The 19130-nt window shown below is 38.2% G+C and overlaps 1 protein-coding gene across 3 annotated transcripts in view; it reads right to left on the reverse strand.

Moving 5' to 3' along the window:
- Positions 1-19130, reverse strand: part of Chd1 (chromodomain-helicase-DNA-binding protein 1) — a 447987-nt gene that overhangs the window by 289142 nt on the left and 139715 nt on the right. For all 3 annotated transcript variants that reach the window (XM_067135606.2, XM_067135608.2, XM_067135605.2), the window contains exon 7: positions 5848-6017. In XM_067135606.2, coding sequence (XP_066991707.2) covers positions 5848-6017 — 170 coding nt within the window. The remainder of the gene's footprint in view (positions 1-5847; positions 6018-19130) is intronic.

A 19130-nucleotide genomic window follows, 5' to 3' on the forward strand; every position in this document is an offset into this window, starting at 1 on the left:
TATTATCTAGAGAATCCTTGGAAATCATAAAGCATAGTGTGGCCACAACAATTAGGAGACAGAGCGTATTTTGACAGCTCTACTTGAAGACGGAACGAGTTTCGCCAAATGTTCATACTTGCAAAACGTCTACATTATGTCCAGGGTTAGATGTTTGTTATTTTTTTACTTTTTTTCTATTGTATCAAAGAAACAGGTTTTCAGCACTTCCTTCAGTGCTTTATATAGTCACTATGCTTTCAGGCAGGAATCGAAAGTGCTCTTTCTTAACACAAATTTAGTATTTTAATATTATCATATACGATTATGTTATCGAGACCAGAACAGATATCGCACCTTACATAGGCTATATAAAGCCATGGGAGATCTTGGGATTGCCCATTACTGTTTTGGTCCTAATATAAGACTGAGAATTTCACCTTTATGTGTTAAAATGTTATAAAAACCGCAGTCGTTTTATCTTCGGACGTTAAATTTAATATTTTTGTATCATTTTGTACCCGTTCAGACTTTTACAGCGAACATGCTTTCCAGCTGAGCTCAAGGTCACGAATAACCGTAATTTCGGAAGTTCTGATGATATTTTTTCTCTTTCCAACTTGATTGTGGTCAGTGACGGGCAGAATTGAATATAATGCATTCGAGAACATCGAGAATCGATACTTCTATTCAAAACCATATTCTGCCGTTCAACATAACTGTTAAAGCTTAATGTAGACCTAATTTATGCAGTACAAGATTTCCATAAACTGACAACGAATTATATATCGGTGACCTAATTACAATGGAAGATTCGAAAAAGGAATTTCGTCTAACTTGCCTGTCTCTCACCTGGACGGCACAGGTTCGATTCCCGGCCAGGTCAGTCACTTTTACCTGGATATGAGGGCTGGTTCCAGTTCACTCATTCTACGGTTACCTTTAATTGAGGAGCTATCGAATGGTGAGATGGCGACCCCGGTCTAAGGAGCAAGGAATTATGGGCGAGAGTATTTGTTACACTGATCATGCGTCACCTCGTAATCTGCAGGCCTTTGGACTGAGCAGCAGTCACTTGGTAGGCGAAGGCCCATTGGGGCTGTAGTTTGATTTAGTTTACGAGTGTTTGTAAGATTATATTTATGCACATTTCATTTTTATGATGCTTAGGCGAAAATTTGATGGTTCATTCGTTCTTTTTTTTTTTTGCTAATTGCTTGACGTCGCACCGACACAGATAGGTTTTATGGCGACGATGGGACAGGGAAGGGCTAGGAGTGGGAAGGAAGCGGCCGTGGCCTTAATTAAGGTACAGCCCCAGCATTTGCCTGGTGTGAAAATGGGAAACCACGGAAAACCATTTTCAGGGCTGCCGACAGTGGGGTTCGAACCTACTATCCCCCCGAATACTGGACACACTTAAGCGTCTGCAGCTATCGAGCTCGGTATTTTCCGTTTTCCCGTGTTGTACAGTTTTTCTCAAGGTCCCTCCAAAAACGATGAATCGAGGTTCCACTGTACGTACATTTAAAGGCCCCAGTGCAATTGTTTTCATATTTGTTCTCTTGCGCTTTTCATGCCTTTTAATACTTCCCTACCACCTTCGGTAATGGTAGATACAACTTTCACTGTACCAATACATACCCAATATAAAACGCATGGATGTACAAGTAATAAATTTCACTGTTATGATTTATATTGAAAATTACTATACAACTTACAAATTCATTACTTGTAAAAATGAATCAACTGTTTCCAAATAGCTGTTGGATAGTTTTTATAAATTTATTTTTACGTCTCACTAACACAGATAGCTCTTATGGCAACGATGGAACAGGAGAGGGCTAGGAGTGCGAAGGAAGCAGCTGTGGTGTCCCGTAAGGTTCACGCCAAGTACTTGCCTGGTGTGAAAATGAGAAAGCACAGAAAACCATCTTCAGGACTGCCGACAGTGGGGTTCAAACCCACTATCTCCCAGATACCAGATACGGAACTTAAGCGACTGCAGAGCAATTGAGCTCAGTATAACTATATTCAATAGTAAGGTTCCTTGTTTAACACGTTGTCTTTCCTTTCCCCTGCAATAACGTCTTAAAGATGTATTACTATACAACTATAATTTATGCAAAATATTGCAAGAGGTGGTTTCCCAATCATCATAATCATAATTAACATCAATATAATTTTCTATTATCAAGCTGTAGTCCGGTATGGGCAAATATGGTTCACTCCACCTTCATCAGTCTTTCCACCACTCCTCCTCCAACTCTTGTGTCCTAATCCAGAATTGTTTCTCTAATACTGCGTTAGATAGCGTTAGATAGCGTCCTTCCATCCAAAATGTGGTCGTCCACGGCCTCTCCTTCCTTGCATTTGCATTTCCATCACCTTTTTTGGTATTCTTTCATCACTTACTCGCTTTATGTGCCCAAACCATCTTAGTCGTCTCTTCTCTATTCTCTATGTCCAATAATGGACCATTTATATTGGTATCTTCTCTATTCTACCGTTCATTTTTTCCACTCCAATTTCTTGACGGATTTTCTCATTCCATATTTTGTCTCTTCTACACTTCTGTATCATATTCTTTAAGAACTTCCATTTCGGCTGCCTGTATGCGACTCTCATCCTTCTTTGTCATTGTCCAAGTTTCTGCTCCATAAGTTGTTGTGGGTACGTAAGACATATTGTACATAGTTTCCTTTGCTTCCACTGGCACATCTTTGTACCATAACATGTTTCTTACACTACGATAGAAACATCTTCCAGCTTGAATCCTCTTACTAATATCAGCATCCAGTCGAGCATTCTCCATTAATTCACTCCCCAGGTATTTAAACATCTTCACTACTTCCAGGGGTTTGTCTGCAAGTCTGATCTGACCTTTCCCTTCCTTCTCCCCTATAGTCATAAAAAGAGTTTTACTCTTTTCTACACTTATTTTCGATCCACATTCCTCGATCCCATTAACCTCATACAACTGTTCTTGAACATTCATGTCCTCTTCTCCCAAATCATAATATCATCTGCAAATAACATGTTCATTTCTCTTCCTCTATATGCTGCTTTTGCTGTTCTCATGATGTCATCCATTACTATTGTAAACAGGATTGGCATAGAACACTTCCTTGTCTCAGCCCACTAGTGATTTTGAACCCACTTATCCTGCCAACTTGTGTTTGCACTCAGCTACAACATTCCTTGTACATTGTCATTACCATTTTTATTAATCCATGTCCAATTGCTTTTTGCACCAGACTGTCCTAAACATTAGTCCTGGGTACACTGTCATATGCCTTTTTAATGTCAATGAATGTCATCACCATATCATTCCCATACTCCCATTGCTTTTCCATTAGTTGTCTTATAAAGAAAATGGGCTCTATTGTTGACCTTCCACTTCTGAAACCAAACTGATTTTCCTGTATTTGATTTTCAACCCTCAACCTTATCCTACTTTCCAGTATCCCCTCCATTATCTTAGCAACATGGGATATCAGAGTAATTCATGTGTAGTTCTTCAATACATTCATCACCTTTCTTGAAAATTGATATGATTACTCCTTTTTGCCAATCCTCAGGGGCATCTTTATTCTCCGAGACAATCCTGAGAAATCGATATGTCCACTGCAGGCCTACAGCTTCAGCTGCCTTTATCATTTCCACTGAAATTTCACCTATTCCAGCAGTTTTTCCATTCATCTTTCTTACTGCCATTTCATTTACATTCATTGCAATTTCTTTATCCATTTCTTTATCAACTAGTTGCCTTTCCCAGTGGTCTGTTGAATGACTGTCATTATTTCTCATGTTCAGCAACTTCTGAAAATACCCTCTCCATCTATTTCTTATATCTTCTGGCTCTGTTAATATTATGCTGCCTTCATTCTTCACAAGTCTGGTGTTTACTTAACGTCTCTTTTGGTTTCTTAAGATACCATACAATAATTTCTTGCTGCCCAGCATATCATCTCTCAATTTCTGTGTGAATAAGGCCCAGCTTTTCCTCTTTTCTTCCTCCACTACTTTCTTGCCAAATTCTTCTCCTTCACTTTAATCTTTACCCTATCATTCCACCAATGTTTATCTTTGTCTTTCGCATGTCCCGAAGTTCTACCACATACCTTTTCTGCACATCCAACCAGTGCTTCCTTAAATCTTTTCCATTGATCTACAACATTTCCCCATCTACGTCCTGGGTACCAAGGGTATTATTTCCCTTTGAAATTCTTCTTGTATGCTTTCCTCCTACAACTTCTATACTTCAATTCTTTTCTCTCTTAATGGCGGATGTTCAAACTTTCCCACTTTCAGTTTTCCTAACACACCTCTATGATATCCACCAAAAGCTTCTTCAGGCATGGTGGTGACATCTAAAAGGTTCTTCTGGTGTTCTTTCTCTATAATTATAAAATCAATCATGGTCTTTGTTCGTCTATCACCCCAACTATACTTTGTAATCTTCTTCCTAACCAGGTGTTTCCAACAATCATTTGGTTCCTCATGCAAAAATCTACCAACAACTTGCCTTCTAGGTTTACATTTCCATATTCAAAGGGCCCTACAACATCTTCCTTCCTTGTCTTTCCAGTCCAACTTGCGCATTTAGATATCCCATCAATAGCACTTCCTCCTATCTGTCTCTCCACTTCCTCTAAAAAGTCCTCTAGACGTTGATCTATGCAACCCGTTTGAGGGGCAAACAACTAAAATAGATCTTTCATGCCATTTTCAAACTGGAGTCTCATAACCATCGTGCAAACATTGACGCGTTTTGTAGATTCCGTATCCCTTTCAGACCTGAAAGAAAACTGGAGGTGTGAATTTTTGTTTGTATGTCAAAAACTGACTAAAATGCTCCTCAATACACATATTGATAGTTTATTTTACAAAATAAAAACTAACATCCAAAATAAAGGACCCACACAATTGTGCGTATCAAAATTCAAAACCTCGTATCATATACGATGATGTATCTTCAAAATTTACGTTCACTAACCAATGTACACACTTCGTTGAATATATTCCGGTATTCAGTAAAGCTTCTAGATTAATATACACGCAATAAATAAATACTTACTTTCGGCACTACTGCTTCCCGCCATCTCGCCGATCAACTGTGCTTTTTAAACTCTTCTTCCTTCGCCCTGGCAGTCAAGCACATACTAAAAACAATTGAAATACACGCCTCATGTCCCGCACAATCACTGCAGTCTGGTCTAGCGCCGAAAAAACATCAAATACGGTCAGGAATAAATAAAATACGAACCCGCACAATTGTGCGTACACGGTCTGAAAGGGATATATTCTTGGATTTCTTTTCTAAGTATGATGGATACTCCATTTTTTTGCTTCAGGTCCTCTATTGTAATAAGCCTGTATCCTTCTTTCAGAGGAATCTCTCCCGTACCCCTCTTCTTGGTCTCATACAGTCCTAGTATGGCTATATCTTTTTCTTTCATGAAGTCAGTTCAATATCTTTCGTAAATTACCTTATCACTGGTTCTACACTTACACTTAGATGAATCTTCAACTTTTTACACTGAATTCTTGCAATGACTGAAGACAGCTATAGAAATTAAGAGGCAAAGGCAAATTTGCAATTTTATTAAGCCTGTCATTTTGTAAATATCTGTCAACAGGATTCCCAGTTTTACATGGAATCCAAACCACAGACAAGTAACTACTGGTTTCAAAAATACCACATGCATTGACTGACCAGTATTGCAACCACCTAGGTGAAAATCCAGTAATGATGACATTCAGATATAATGCCCCTTATTTTAGACATTAATGGAAACTAATTTCTACTAAAAGAATTCATAAATAATGAAAATGAACCGTATATTAATTCATTAAAAATCTCACCTTTTGATCCTTAAGAGATTGTTCTGACTCCCAAGTGTTATGTATGTGAGACCAGCCTTTCCATTTAATAAGATACTGTAATTCAGAACTTTCACTGTCATTAGGATCAAAATCTTTGTTTGGATCACCATTTTCCTCTACAGCATACACAGTGGTTTGATTGCCAGTCACTAAAATCAAAAGAAAGGAAATCTCTAACACAGTACATGAACTAATGCAACATTTTCCCTTCTGTCACATTTAAATCACAAAATTTATGCAAATGGTATGAAAAATCTTCAACAATAATTCTGAATGTCATAACTTCCAGTGAGAATTTGATACCCCAAAATAATGACAAATATTTATCAAAATATTACCTTGTTAATCTTGCAAATATCCTTAAAAATCAAAAGTGTTACCTAAAAAGTACAAGTAAAGAAGGTCTTACAAGATATTATGAAAAAATTAATAAAAACATTCCTTCACTGAGGCAGAATACTGGTGTTAACTTCTCTGCAAAAACGATTTCATAACTTTGCATTTCTGTTCAATCACATCACGGTCCTCCGCTGCAAACTATGTGACCTTCCCACTGCGGGGAGGCTTGTCGCCCCAGTCAAGTAGATAGCCGACCCACCGGTGTAACCATATCAGATAGGTCTGTCAAGAGACTAGACTAACGAATGGTTCCAAAGATGCAAACGTGGCAGTCTCTCATGACAGACTGATGTGGCCTTTAAATAATACTTAACATGGCTTAGCTGTGTCGATACTGCTACACGGCTGAAAGCAAAGGAAAACTACAGCTGTAACTAATTCCCGAGGACATGCAGCTCTCTCTGCATGAATGATGTACTGATGATGGCTTCCTCCTGGTTAAATAGGCCCCTTTGCGGATATCCAGGTGGGGACAACATAAGAGGGGGAAATCCATTACGAAGATGGATGCTGACATTCTGCAAGTCTTTTTTTGCTAGTTGTTTTATGTCGCACCGACACAGATATGTCTTATGGCGACGATGGGATAGGAAAGGCCTAGGAAGTGGAAGGAAGCAGCCGTGGCCTTGATTAAGGTACAGCCCCGGCATTTGCCTGGTGTGAAAATGGGAAACCACGGAAAACCATCTTCAGAGCTGCCGACAGTGGGGCTCGAACCCACTATCTCCCGACTACTGGATACTGGCCGCACTTAAGCGACTGCAGCTATCGAGCTCGAGTCAGTGCATTGAATGTTAGAAAGTTTGAGTCACTGTTGAAGGTTAGATAATCTGGAAAGGGAGATGGCAAGATCAAAATGAGATGCAGTTGGTATAGGTGAAGTAAGTTCACAGGAAGAGAAGGATTTTTGGTCAGGTGACAACAGAATTATCAACACAAAATTAAACAGGGGAAATGCAGAAATTGTTAAATAATAAATAAGAAAATTGGGCAGCAAGTAAGCTACTACGACCAGCATTGTGAAAGAATTATTTTTGTCAAGATAGGCACTAAACCAATGCCCACCACAATAGTGCGGGTCTGTATGCTTACTCATTCAGAGAATGATCAAGAAATTGAAAGAATATATGAAGAGATAGAAGATTTAATACAATATGTAGAAGGTGACAAGAATCTAATTGTGATGGGAGACTGAAATGTAGTGGTAGGCCAAGGAAAAGGTAACAAAGTAAGAGAATTCAAAGTGGAAGAAAGGAATGAAAGAGTAAGTCAGCTGATTGAATCCTGCACCGATCATAAATTAGTCCTTGCCAATACTTGGTTCAAACACCACACACAACAGCTGTATACATGGACGAGACCTGGAAACACTGGAAGGTATCAAATAGACTTCATTATGATTAGGCACAGATTCAGAAACCAGGTGCTGGACTGCAAGACTTCCTGGAGCAGACGTGGACTCTGACCACAACTTATTGGTCAAGAAATACCATCTGAAGTTGAAGAAATTGAAGAAAGGAATGCAAGGTAATGGGATCTAGACAAGTTGAAAGAAAAGAGTGTGAGGGATTGTTTCAAGGAACATGTTACACAAGGACTAAATGAAAAGGCTGAAGGAAACACAATAAGTCTCATGCCTGCAAAATTTTAACATGTATTACTTACAGAAAAATGGAAATAGAAGATGAAACTGACTTGGGAGAAAATCACATTGGCTCGGATGAAATTTAGGAACACATGAACAAATCTTGACTTTATGTCTGATCTTAGAGGACCGAATTAAAGACAAGCCCACGTACATGGCATTCATAGATCTAAAACAGGCATTCGATAATGCTGATCGGACCAAGCTATTTGACATTCTGAAGGTAATCAGGATCAGATACTGAAAGAAGAATTATCTACAATCTATATAAAAATAAGTCTGCAGTGATAAGAACAGGAGCAAAGGAGCAACAATCCAGGAAGGAGTGAAGCAAGCTACAGTTTGTTCCACCTCCTTCTGAATGTTTATATTGGACAAGCAGTAAAGGAAATCAAAGAGGAATTTGGAAAGGGAATCACAATTCAAGGAGTGGAAATTAAAACCCTGAGATATGATATTGTTATTTTATCTGAGTCTGCAGAAGATCTGGAGAAACTGCTGAATGATATAGACAGAGTCTTGGGAAAGGAATACAAGATGAAAATAAAGAACAACAAAACAAAGTAATGGAGTGCAGTAGAACGACGTCAGGTGATACATAATATATTAGATTAGGAAATTAAGTCTTAAAGGAAGTAGATGCATATTGTTACTTGGGTAGTAAAATAACTAACAATGGCAGAAGTAAGCAGGACATAAAATGCAGACTAGCATAAGCTAGAAAGACCTTTCTTAAGAAAAGAAATTTGCTTACTTAAACATTGATATAGGAATTAGAAAGATGTTTTTGAAGACTTTCCAATTCATATTTAGTATAGGGAGAGAAACATGTGACCTGATTTGACAGTCCTGTTTGTTCCTTTCCAATACCAATTCATATTTAGATGTATATTCCTTCTTATTCTTATTCATCTTCGTTTGTACCGCACTGTGGTGGGAACCGCTTTCCTGGCTTCATTTGTCTACTTGCACGATCATATGCCTGGTTGGCATGCTGAACTACAATCTTCAGGACATTATGGTGTCGAGCCATCACTGCTTTGGTCCTCCTGCTGATCGTTTTTCAGTACTTCCATTGTCAAACCTCTTCCTGCGACAGATGTGTTCTTGCTCGAAGCATGTGCCCATACCAATGTAGCTAGCTTTCGCTCATCTTGTCTATGACTGGTGCATTTCTATATCTATACATTTTATTTAATCTTGAAAATAATCATTCATATTCATCTACAAATGTTATATTTTATGCTCAATATTGTATTCCTAATCCTAAACTTCTTTTGACTTTTGAACTAACTAAATGTTTTATACATGTAAAATTCTCATGCAGTCATGAGTACCTTACTCCTCAGACAAAACAAATACTGTATTACACAAAACTAATAATACCATATTGGGCTGAATATAAGGTGGCCTCCTGAGGCATTATTCATTCTCAGTGGAATTTATTTTATATGTAGGAATCTATGTTACCTTTGTGGACTTTTAAACTTGAAACTGTCTACCTTATGCTTGTCATAATAAGAATTATTCATTCTCTGTATTTCCGATTTCAATGGGTCATTTGTTGTTTGTCCGACAATAGTGCTACACTGATTTTATCTGCCATCTTGTGTACTCGCATATACCGTATAATCCCGAACACCACCCTCACTTTTCCCCCAAAAAAATTGGTTGTAAATCTTGGGTGCGGATGGTACTCAAGCCGTTCGTTCTTGTAAATATTCATTACGTTTACACGGGGTATTGAAATAGATTTTAATACAGGTACCGTACTCAATATACCACATGTAAACGGGCATTCAGGTCCTATTGTGTTCTGTTGCATTCTGGAAAACAAGATCGACTTTTTCTCAATACGGTTAGTGGCATGTAAATGCAAAATGTAAGGTAATGAAATACAGTAAATCAAAGAATATGAGTAAATATGTGGTAAATATGAAAGCCCTGCTGCGGATGCTCTATCGTCATTTGTTCCACAAGTGTCGCTGGCGTGCTGGATGCGCGAATAGCTAATCTTGCGGGATATCGTACTTTGCGAGAGTCGAGACTGTTGGTTACGGAAGTCTACCTCGCTCACATTTGAGTTCCGTACCTGTCCTGTGAAAGTACTGTCTAGATAGTAAGCGATGGATTCAAAACAGCGTCTGTGGTCATTTACTGTGCGTGAGAAACTTAAAGTTGTAAGCGAAGCTAAAATATACAGAAATCGTTCCGTTGGCAGAAAGTACGATATTGATTAATCGTGCATTTGCAATTGGCAGAAGAAGGAAAAACTTCTAAAACGTAACGGCGATCGCTGAGCGTTCCGTGGGCGGAGTGCAGTGTTTCCTACAATTGAAGAACGACTCCACAAATTTGCGGTAGAACAACATGAGTTAGGATAAGGTTTTTCTACTGAAATGTGTCAATTGAAAGCACTAGAGATCTCAAAAGAACTCAAAACACAGGGTTTTACTGCAAGCCGCGGAGAAAGGGATTGTGCATTCCGAGACGTATGTCTATTTCACGTCCCCCTGCGGCACATGAAGAAAAATTAACGGTATTTCAGCGTCACATTATTAATTTGAGGAAGCAAAATTCTTATTTGCTGTTGCAAATTGGGAATGCTGACAGGACACCTGTCTATTTTGTAATGCTGTTGGAAAATACAGTGGATACAAAGGGTTCTAAAAGTGTAACCATCAGAACAGGTGGTAACAAAAAGGCACGATGCACGATAATGTTGTGCGTATTCGCAGATGGAACCAAACTCCCTGAAAAGGAAAACACTTCCGAAGGGAAACTTGCCGTCCGGTGTTACTGTTGGAACACGAGTCCGGCTGGATGGACAGTGTGTTAGTTGAGGACGGGGTGAAGTGCGTTTGGCAATGTCGCTCGGGAGCTTTGTTACAAAAACGAAACATGCTTGTGTTGGAAAGTTACCGAGGACAGGAAAGGAAAGGAAAAACCGATCTTGCGATAATTCCCGGAGGACTCACTTCTATTTCACAGCCGTTGGATATGTGTGTGAACCAGCCTTTCAAAACTGCAATGAAACAGTTGTACACTGAATGGATGCCCGATGATCACATTAAGAAATATGGGTAAGTGGTTCCACCTATTCAATACTACAAAGTTGTGAAGTTATTAATATGTCGTATATTTATTTGATCTCATTATTGGGACCAGTTTCAGCAACTATACTTGCCATCATCAGCCTAAGAAAATTGTCACAAGGCATTCTGAAAACTACACTAACATAATTTTAATATTTATGTATGTACAACTTGCTCTTAAACAAAGTTTTTCTATTGGGGGTACACCATAAAACTTGTATATTTGAAATACTAAGACTAGAATAATTCTTATGAGATACAATACAAGTCATAAATATTATACAATCTTTTGAATATAAAAATAGTAAATGACGTTGTCAAATTGTTTGTAGATGTTATAAAGGTTGATTACAGTATTGAGTTTTTACAAAAAAATTCTTCCTAAAATATATCTTAATTGGACATTAAAGGCATTCAATTGGCCTTATCGAATTATACAAATTTTTAAGATATTTAACATACAGTAAAATTGGCTGGTTAGAATATTAAAAGTCATTATACGTGAGAGAAGATCAGATTACAGCACCAATTGTTTGATAAAAACAGTTCCTCGTAGAATATATGTTAATGATCTGTGTAGAATGTTTGAGTTTGCCTTGATAGTATCTAGAGTAGAGTGACTAATATCTTGTGTGGATACATCATCACTGGCGCGACAGCCCTTTGTGGGCCTTGGACTTCTGAAAAGTTTTCTCCATTCTTTCCTGTTAAGTGCAGATCTCCTCCAATTCTTGATTTCAATTATCTTTACATCCTCTCTCACCCCTTCTTCCAATCTTAACTTTGGTCTGCCAACTTTCCTGATTCCTTCTGGCACAGTATTAAATATCTTCTTTATCATTCTATTATTAGCACGCAGCACATGTCCTGCCCACTCCAACAATGTTTGGTTTGTTATATAAATTATACACTTCATGATTATATCTTCTTCTCCAGACTTGTGTGGATACAGTCAATTAAATTATATTAGTATAGGTGTCACGTATTATCGAACTTATATTTCGGTAGCTGTATCCATAAACACGCGTAAATTTGAGAATTGTAGATTGATGGCCGAGATGTCTTGAAACAACGATATGTTCAGATGGATTCTTAGTGGATCTAGAAAGATCTCAAAACAAGACAGATCTAAAAGAAGACCAATAAATTGCGTATTAGCCTGACGGAAGTGGAGACAAGGAGAAATTCCTTTTTTAAATAGGAACTCACCTCGAGCACCAAGCTGACGAAAGTAAAGCTGAAGAGGAAATGCCTTGCAAAATGACAGACAACAGACCACAAGCCCAAGCAGAGAGGCTTGTTATGTTGGGGAAGGGGTGGTGACGGTAGCTGGAGGGCATTGGTCGGGAGGGCACGGATTACAGTGGGGGTAGTAGGCTAGCGTGTTACGTATTATTTTGTATACTGATTGATCTTTTGGTATTCTTAGATTATTAATTTCAGAAATAAGTGTATCAAATAAAATTGTAGGTTTTTCGGACAAGTATTGTAGTTAGGGGTATAATAATGATCTAGTAAAATGAAACATTGCTCCGTTAAGTCCAGTAAAAGGCCTTGTTTATTATTTCGATGTTGTCTGTATCATGATTAACATCGTGAAAGCTATGTTTGTAGTCATTTATATGCTGCCCTATTGCCGAAAATCTCCTGCACTTAATAGCATTGACATGCTCATTGTGTCTGATCTTAAAGGATCTTCCTGTCTGGCCAATATATGTGCTGGCACAATTATTACAGTGAAATCTGTATAGACCTGATTTATCGAAGGGGTTAAAAACATTAACTAGGTTAGATTTTTGAAATATGTCGAGAATTCTACTATTGATTCTAAAGGAGATATTGATATTTTTCTTCTTAAATTTGTTATTATGTAAATGTCAGGATTAAATGTAAAGGTTGAATAAGTTTTTGATCTAGTTGTTTCTTTTTTGCACATTCGATTTTGCTCGGTGCTTAAACTTATATATTATACGTTCTATAAAACTATGGTTGTATCCATTGTGGAGTGCAATGCTACATATAGTGTTAAGTTCTTTATTTATATCCGATTTTGACATGGGAACGTTAAGAGCAAGTTGTACATACATAAATTTTAAAATTATGTTAGTGTAGTTTTCAGAATGCCTTGTGACGATTTTCTTAAGCTGATGATGGCAAGTATAGTTGCCAAAAACTGGTCCCAATAATGAGATCAAATAAATATGTGACGTATTAATAACTTCACAACTTTGTAGTATTGAATAGGTGGAACCACTTACCCATATTTCTTAATGTAAATCTTGATTCAATACGGACCAAAAATGAAATTTTTGACATTGATGGTGATCATGCGTTTACACCAACTGGACAAGTGAAGAGGCCTGAAGTGGGACTAATGTGCAGCTGGATCAAGACCACAAGGGTGCACATTCCCAATGATCTAGTGTCCAAAAGCTTTAAGAAATGTGGAATTTCAAATTCAATTGACGGTAGTGAGGACGACTATTTGTGGAAGGATGCCAGCGAGGAAAGTTCCTATGGTGAAACTTCAGAAGACAATGTGAATTGTGAATGATCTGAGTATTGGACCAGTTTTATTTATGATTTTTGTGACGATTTCATTAATTGTAAGCTGTTTGAATTTATATTTGTGGTATATTTGAAGAATATTAAATAGGTATACAAGTTATTTGTTTTTTCCCGTATTTTGCTGTCTCAAATTTAGGGTGCGGGTCTTATTTGATGGCGGGTGATATTCGGGATTATACGGTAAGCTATAATTTATAACTGGGTAAAATTGCATGAAAACCAGGCCTTGAATTTCTGAACTTAACAAGGTAAATTTTAGGGAGCAAGCCCTTAACATGGAAGATATAAGACAAACCTGATTTTTTGGCAGGTATTGGATTGAGCATTAGATGATAAATCAAAAGGCTGTGGGTTCTGATCCCATTGGTTTCCAGTTGACCATGTTTGTTCAGCACTTAACATTTCTTCAATTATGCACTAAAACACTGGAAGTTTATCCCTAGTACAATGTGGTAATGAAAATTAAATAATCATTGATCAAGAAAATTAGATTAAAAAACAAAATTCATTCTCAAGAAGAGGATTTTACTCACCTCAAACATACGAAGGATGATCAAAAAGTAAGGTTACAAAGCCTGCAGTGAAACGTACATTTTATTTCATACAACCAATACAGCCAACTGATAGTACAGTAAAACCTCGTTAATTCGAAGTCATTGGGACTAAAAAATCGGACTTCGAATTACGTGATTTCTAATTAAGCGCCAATTCGCAATTCAGAAGTACCAACCCTTGCCGCGTTACAAAATATTCTAAGGCCCGTTACTGCACGCATTTAACCTTGATTTACAGTTTATACCTTTCAAATGCCATGAAAAAAGAACTATTTTAAAAATGTATCCAAGAAGGTGCATTTACAGTATTCAAATAATGCACTCTGATATCTCACTGGTAAACATAACCTCACCCAACGAAAGAAAGAAAAAAAAAAAGCACGATTCAAAGACGAGGAGAAATCTATGCTCACTCCCACGTGCAAGTGCTTTATTAACTGGATTACTACACCGTATGCATTTTAGATGCCTTGTATTTACACAGAAAGTACCCGATGCCCTTAAAATCGAACTTTCCTATGACCCTATCCTTGTACGATTTCCCGCCATGGCACTTCTCTCGTACTTCAGAAATGAAACACTTGCCGCGTCACGAAGTATTCTAAGACCCATTAATACAGGCTATTACCTCGATTCACAGTTTAAACCTTTCAAATGCCATGGAAAAAACTATTTCCGAAATGAATCCAACAAGGTGCATTTACAATGTTCAAATAATTCACTTGGATAAATCACTGACAAACATAACCTCATGCAATGAAAGAAAGAAAAAATCGCACAATTCAAAGACGAGGATAAATTATGCCGGTTACCCTGTGCAAATGCATTATTTTTTTGGATTTCTTTACTGTTTGCATTTTTATTATAGATGCTTTGTACTGGCATGGAAAGTGCCCGACGCTCTTAAAACATTGTGGCTTATCGAAGTTGCCTACGACGAGGGGATAAAGTATCTCGCTTCCATGCGACGCACTACTATGACCCACATCCCTCACACTGTACGATTTCCCGGCTGGCAATTTCTCCTTTAAAACCATAAGACCGTTTGGGCTCGCATTAAAATAAAGCAATGCAGTTTCACCGGCAATGTCAATATTGTTCGGTGCCTACGACTTTATTATATTTGCCACGTTTCTTCGTCAACTGTCCGCATCACCAGTGTTCGCAGATTCTGTTTTCCTGCACACTGCATGATATTACGGCGTTCCTTAAAAGGTTGAACAAAAGAATTCCGATTTCATTCAACTTAGCAATCATGAAGCGCACTGTAGACCCACTGAAGTGAGTGTAAATGTGGAAAGCTACCCCTCCGCGTTCCGGAACACGCGTTCTACTATGGCGTGGAGCGGATAAATTTCGAGTTGAAATTACTCTGTAACATACTACTGTTTTAAAATGTAAAGGCAGTTTCGAATTAAAAGTCTGAATTTGGGTAATGGTTCCGACATTGTATTTCGAATTACGAATTATCCGTATTTCGAATTAATGAGGTTCTACTGTATATACATAAGGTTATTTTTCGACAGTCTCCATATCGATTCAGGCACTTGTCGCTTCATGGGATAAGTTTGAATATTCTCTCCTAGCATATTCAGCCATATTGTCGCGAAGTGATTCACCTCCTCGTCTGAAGCAAATCGTCGGCCTCCTAGGTACTCCTTTAAGTGAAAAATGACATGAAAATCGATTGGAGCGAGGTCTGGACATTAGGTAGGTTGTTCGATGATGTACCAACAAAAATGCTCCAACAGCGTGGTGGTCTGCTGGGCTGTATGAGGTCGTGCATTGTTGTGAAGGAAGATGACGCCCCCAGAGCTAAGTCCTGGCAGTTTCCTCCTGACTACTTCACGCAATCGTGTCAAGATCTAGCGGTATGGGTCAGCGGACACTGTGCGCCCAATTTCCAATAACTCCAGGAATATGACACCCACGCTGTGTCAGAACATTGTGGCCAACACCTACCCAGCACATGGCATTACCTTAAACTTCTTTGTCTTTGGAGAGAAGGTGCGTTTACACACACTTTATGACTGCTTACTGGTGAGGGTGTAGTGGTGTAGTAATATTTCGTCACCTGTGACAATGTGGAGAACAAAACTGTTCCCTTCCGTGAAGAACCGTAGCAAAACTTGCAGACTTGCCCCCCATGCTCTTCTCCTTATATTGGTTGGACAGATTTCATGGAACCCATTGGGAACAAACATTCTGGCACTGCAGAATATTGCAACAAATCAGCTTTTTTCCCATATGAAATCTTATTTACATTAAATCAATAAAAGTAAGCTTCCATCTGTTTGACACTATATATTTGCTTGAAGCAAATTAATTATTTGTAGAGAATGTTTCATTTCTTCGGAACATCTTCAGCTACATAATATTGCTTAGGTGAAATTACAGAGAATTTTCTTCTTCTCAATAAAACATCTTAAAATAGTAGCTTTGTTATGCTTAAAACAAAACTGATTTTAAAAAGATATAAAAATAATTAAAATATGTCGGGAGGGTATATTAACCTAAGTTAAAACAATTTCCTATTCACTTAAATAGATGTTAAAAATTTGTTAATATACAACACTTTTGGTCATATGTGATGTGTATGTTTTTCTTAGTTATTCAGTTTTTAAAATTTTAAAAAAGTTATTGAAAATAACTTTTTCATGTCGATGTTCTGTCTTAATTAAAAAACTGTTCTCTTCTGCTGCTCATCTTTTAAGAATTGAGTATTGCCATTTGATTTAATTTGGTGAAAAAGGGTCTTTTGAATTTTTGTTTATTAAAGGATCCTCTGAAGCTGACTGCTGTCGTAATGATGTTATGAAAAAGCTTCTCCAAAGTCTTGTTGTGTAGGCAACTGTGTCCTTGGAGGAGTCTAGCAGCAACAAGAAGAAAATTCTATATACCTTCATCTAAGCAATGTTATGTAGCTGAAGATGTTCCTAAAGCATAAAACATGTTGTATAAACAATTAATTTGCTTAAGGGTCGGTTCTACCACCTACTGGTAAAGTAGCGCGTAATTTGCCCTCCGCGTAAAAGGATGTTTCCGTTCAACCACCCCCAGGTAGCGCTATCGGAAGCATAAATCGTAGTTACCCGGCGCGTAATTTATCGGCCACTTCGAGGGCCCGATAAGACTTTACCTGCCGGGCAAGTTTTGAGAGTTGAACATTATTAGCTGTATTTCTGGTGACATACAACTTAAATTAGCTTAGTATACTGAAAAAGCATGATACTGTAACAGTGGCCGATATTGTATTGCAGGATCTTGAACATTAATGCTTCCCTTGTGTTGCAACGGTCACACCAGACTCTTGCATCGGTAGCTTAGTAGGGAACACATTTTATAAGTCAAGCTTTCATAAAGAAACTTTAAAAGGATATAAAATCAAAATCTATTTGGAAATAATTTCAAATGGGCTTTAATTTTCTACTTTTTCAGTTTTCAGACACGAGATATAACTTAATGTATGTATCCTAAGGGCCCTTTCACACGATCCACTGCTTGCCATGCCACTCCACTCCACTCCACTCCACTCCACCAGAGGTGTGGTAAAAGGCCGGTAGCGTTCACACGAGACGCTTCGTGTGGCGCAACCTCCGTCCACTCTCGTCAACAGCAGGCTGCTGTCGACCGGCCTGAAGTGTCTTCCACACTGGGCGACCGGAAGCTCACTCATCACTGAATCAGATTAGCTCATTCAGACAGTCAACATACGAGCTACAAGTTCGAAGATTTCGTTTCAAAATGTTGGTTCCATTCATAGATACTGAAAAGTTAATAATAGAAATACAAAATCGGCCTTGTCAGTGGGATTAACGAACGACAGACTATTAAAATAACATAAAAGGCTTCAAATGTGGAATGAAGTTCCCATGAAGTGATTCCACTTTCTGCCGAACTGGACAATTCCAAAGAGAGAGAAGTTGATATCTACAGTAATAGGCTATATATGTTATATGTTAACAATTTTCGATATTACAATAACATGGGTCATTGAAAAATAATTAATCAAGGCTTTTTAGCAGTCTTCATTTCAAAAGAACGGCTTCCAATTAAATTACATAATAACATTTTCTTAGATTCACAATTAAGTATTTATTTATTTTCCACCTAGTCGATACAATGATTGCTTAAGGCAATTTTCAATGGTCAAAAGTGGTGTGAATCTATTGAAGTGCGATACGGACCATGAAGCTGATTTTATGTAACATTTTCTTATTCAAACCGAACACGATAGCCGCAGTCACTTATGTGCCGCCATTATCCAGTATTCGGGAGATAGTGGGTTCGAACCCAACTGTCGGCAGCCCTGAAGATGGTTTTCCGTGGTTTCCCATTTTCAAACCAGGCAAATGCTGGGGCTGTACCTTAATTAAGGCCACGGCTGCTTCCTTCCCACTCCTAGCCCTTTCCTGTCCCATCGTCGCCATAAACCTGTGTCGGTGCGACGTACAGCAACTTGTAAAAACAAAAACAAATCTTATTCGTGAGAACTACCAGTCTTATTTACAGAAGGTAGGTGTAGGTAGCAAGGCCATACTGGTAGCTCACTAAATCGGTCGTTCAAACGGTCAACATTGTGTGCGTCACAAGTTTGAAGTTTTTGTTTCAAAATATCGTCGGAATACATTTTCTCATGTTGGTGTCCTTACGCTGTAAACTTGCTTCAAGGATTGACAACAATTCAAACAAATTCCCACTCATACGAAAGTAATTAAGGAACATTTTTAGATCATTGGTACGTTCATCTAGAAGAACGATGAGTTCCTCGTTCTAGGAGATATGAATTCAATGGATGGACCCAGTGAACCTTAGTACTGTTCTTTCACCTCAACCTTCTTTTCGGAAGAATAAAAATCCCAAGGATAATGTGCGCGTCCATGGACCAGATTCAAACCGAGACGCAAATATGAGGTGGGGACGAGAAGTTGCTGGTAAGTTGACGGAAGTGGACGGCAAGTGTCTGAGAAGTGGAGTGGAGTGGAGTGGAGTGACGTGGCG

Source organism: Anabrus simplex, chromosome 1 (genome assembly GCF_040414725.1).
Source record: "Anabrus simplex isolate iqAnaSimp1 chromosome 1, ASM4041472v1, whole genome shotgun sequence".
Lineage (NCBI taxonomy): Eukaryota > Metazoa > Arthropoda > Insecta > Orthoptera > Tettigoniidae > Anabrus > Anabrus simplex.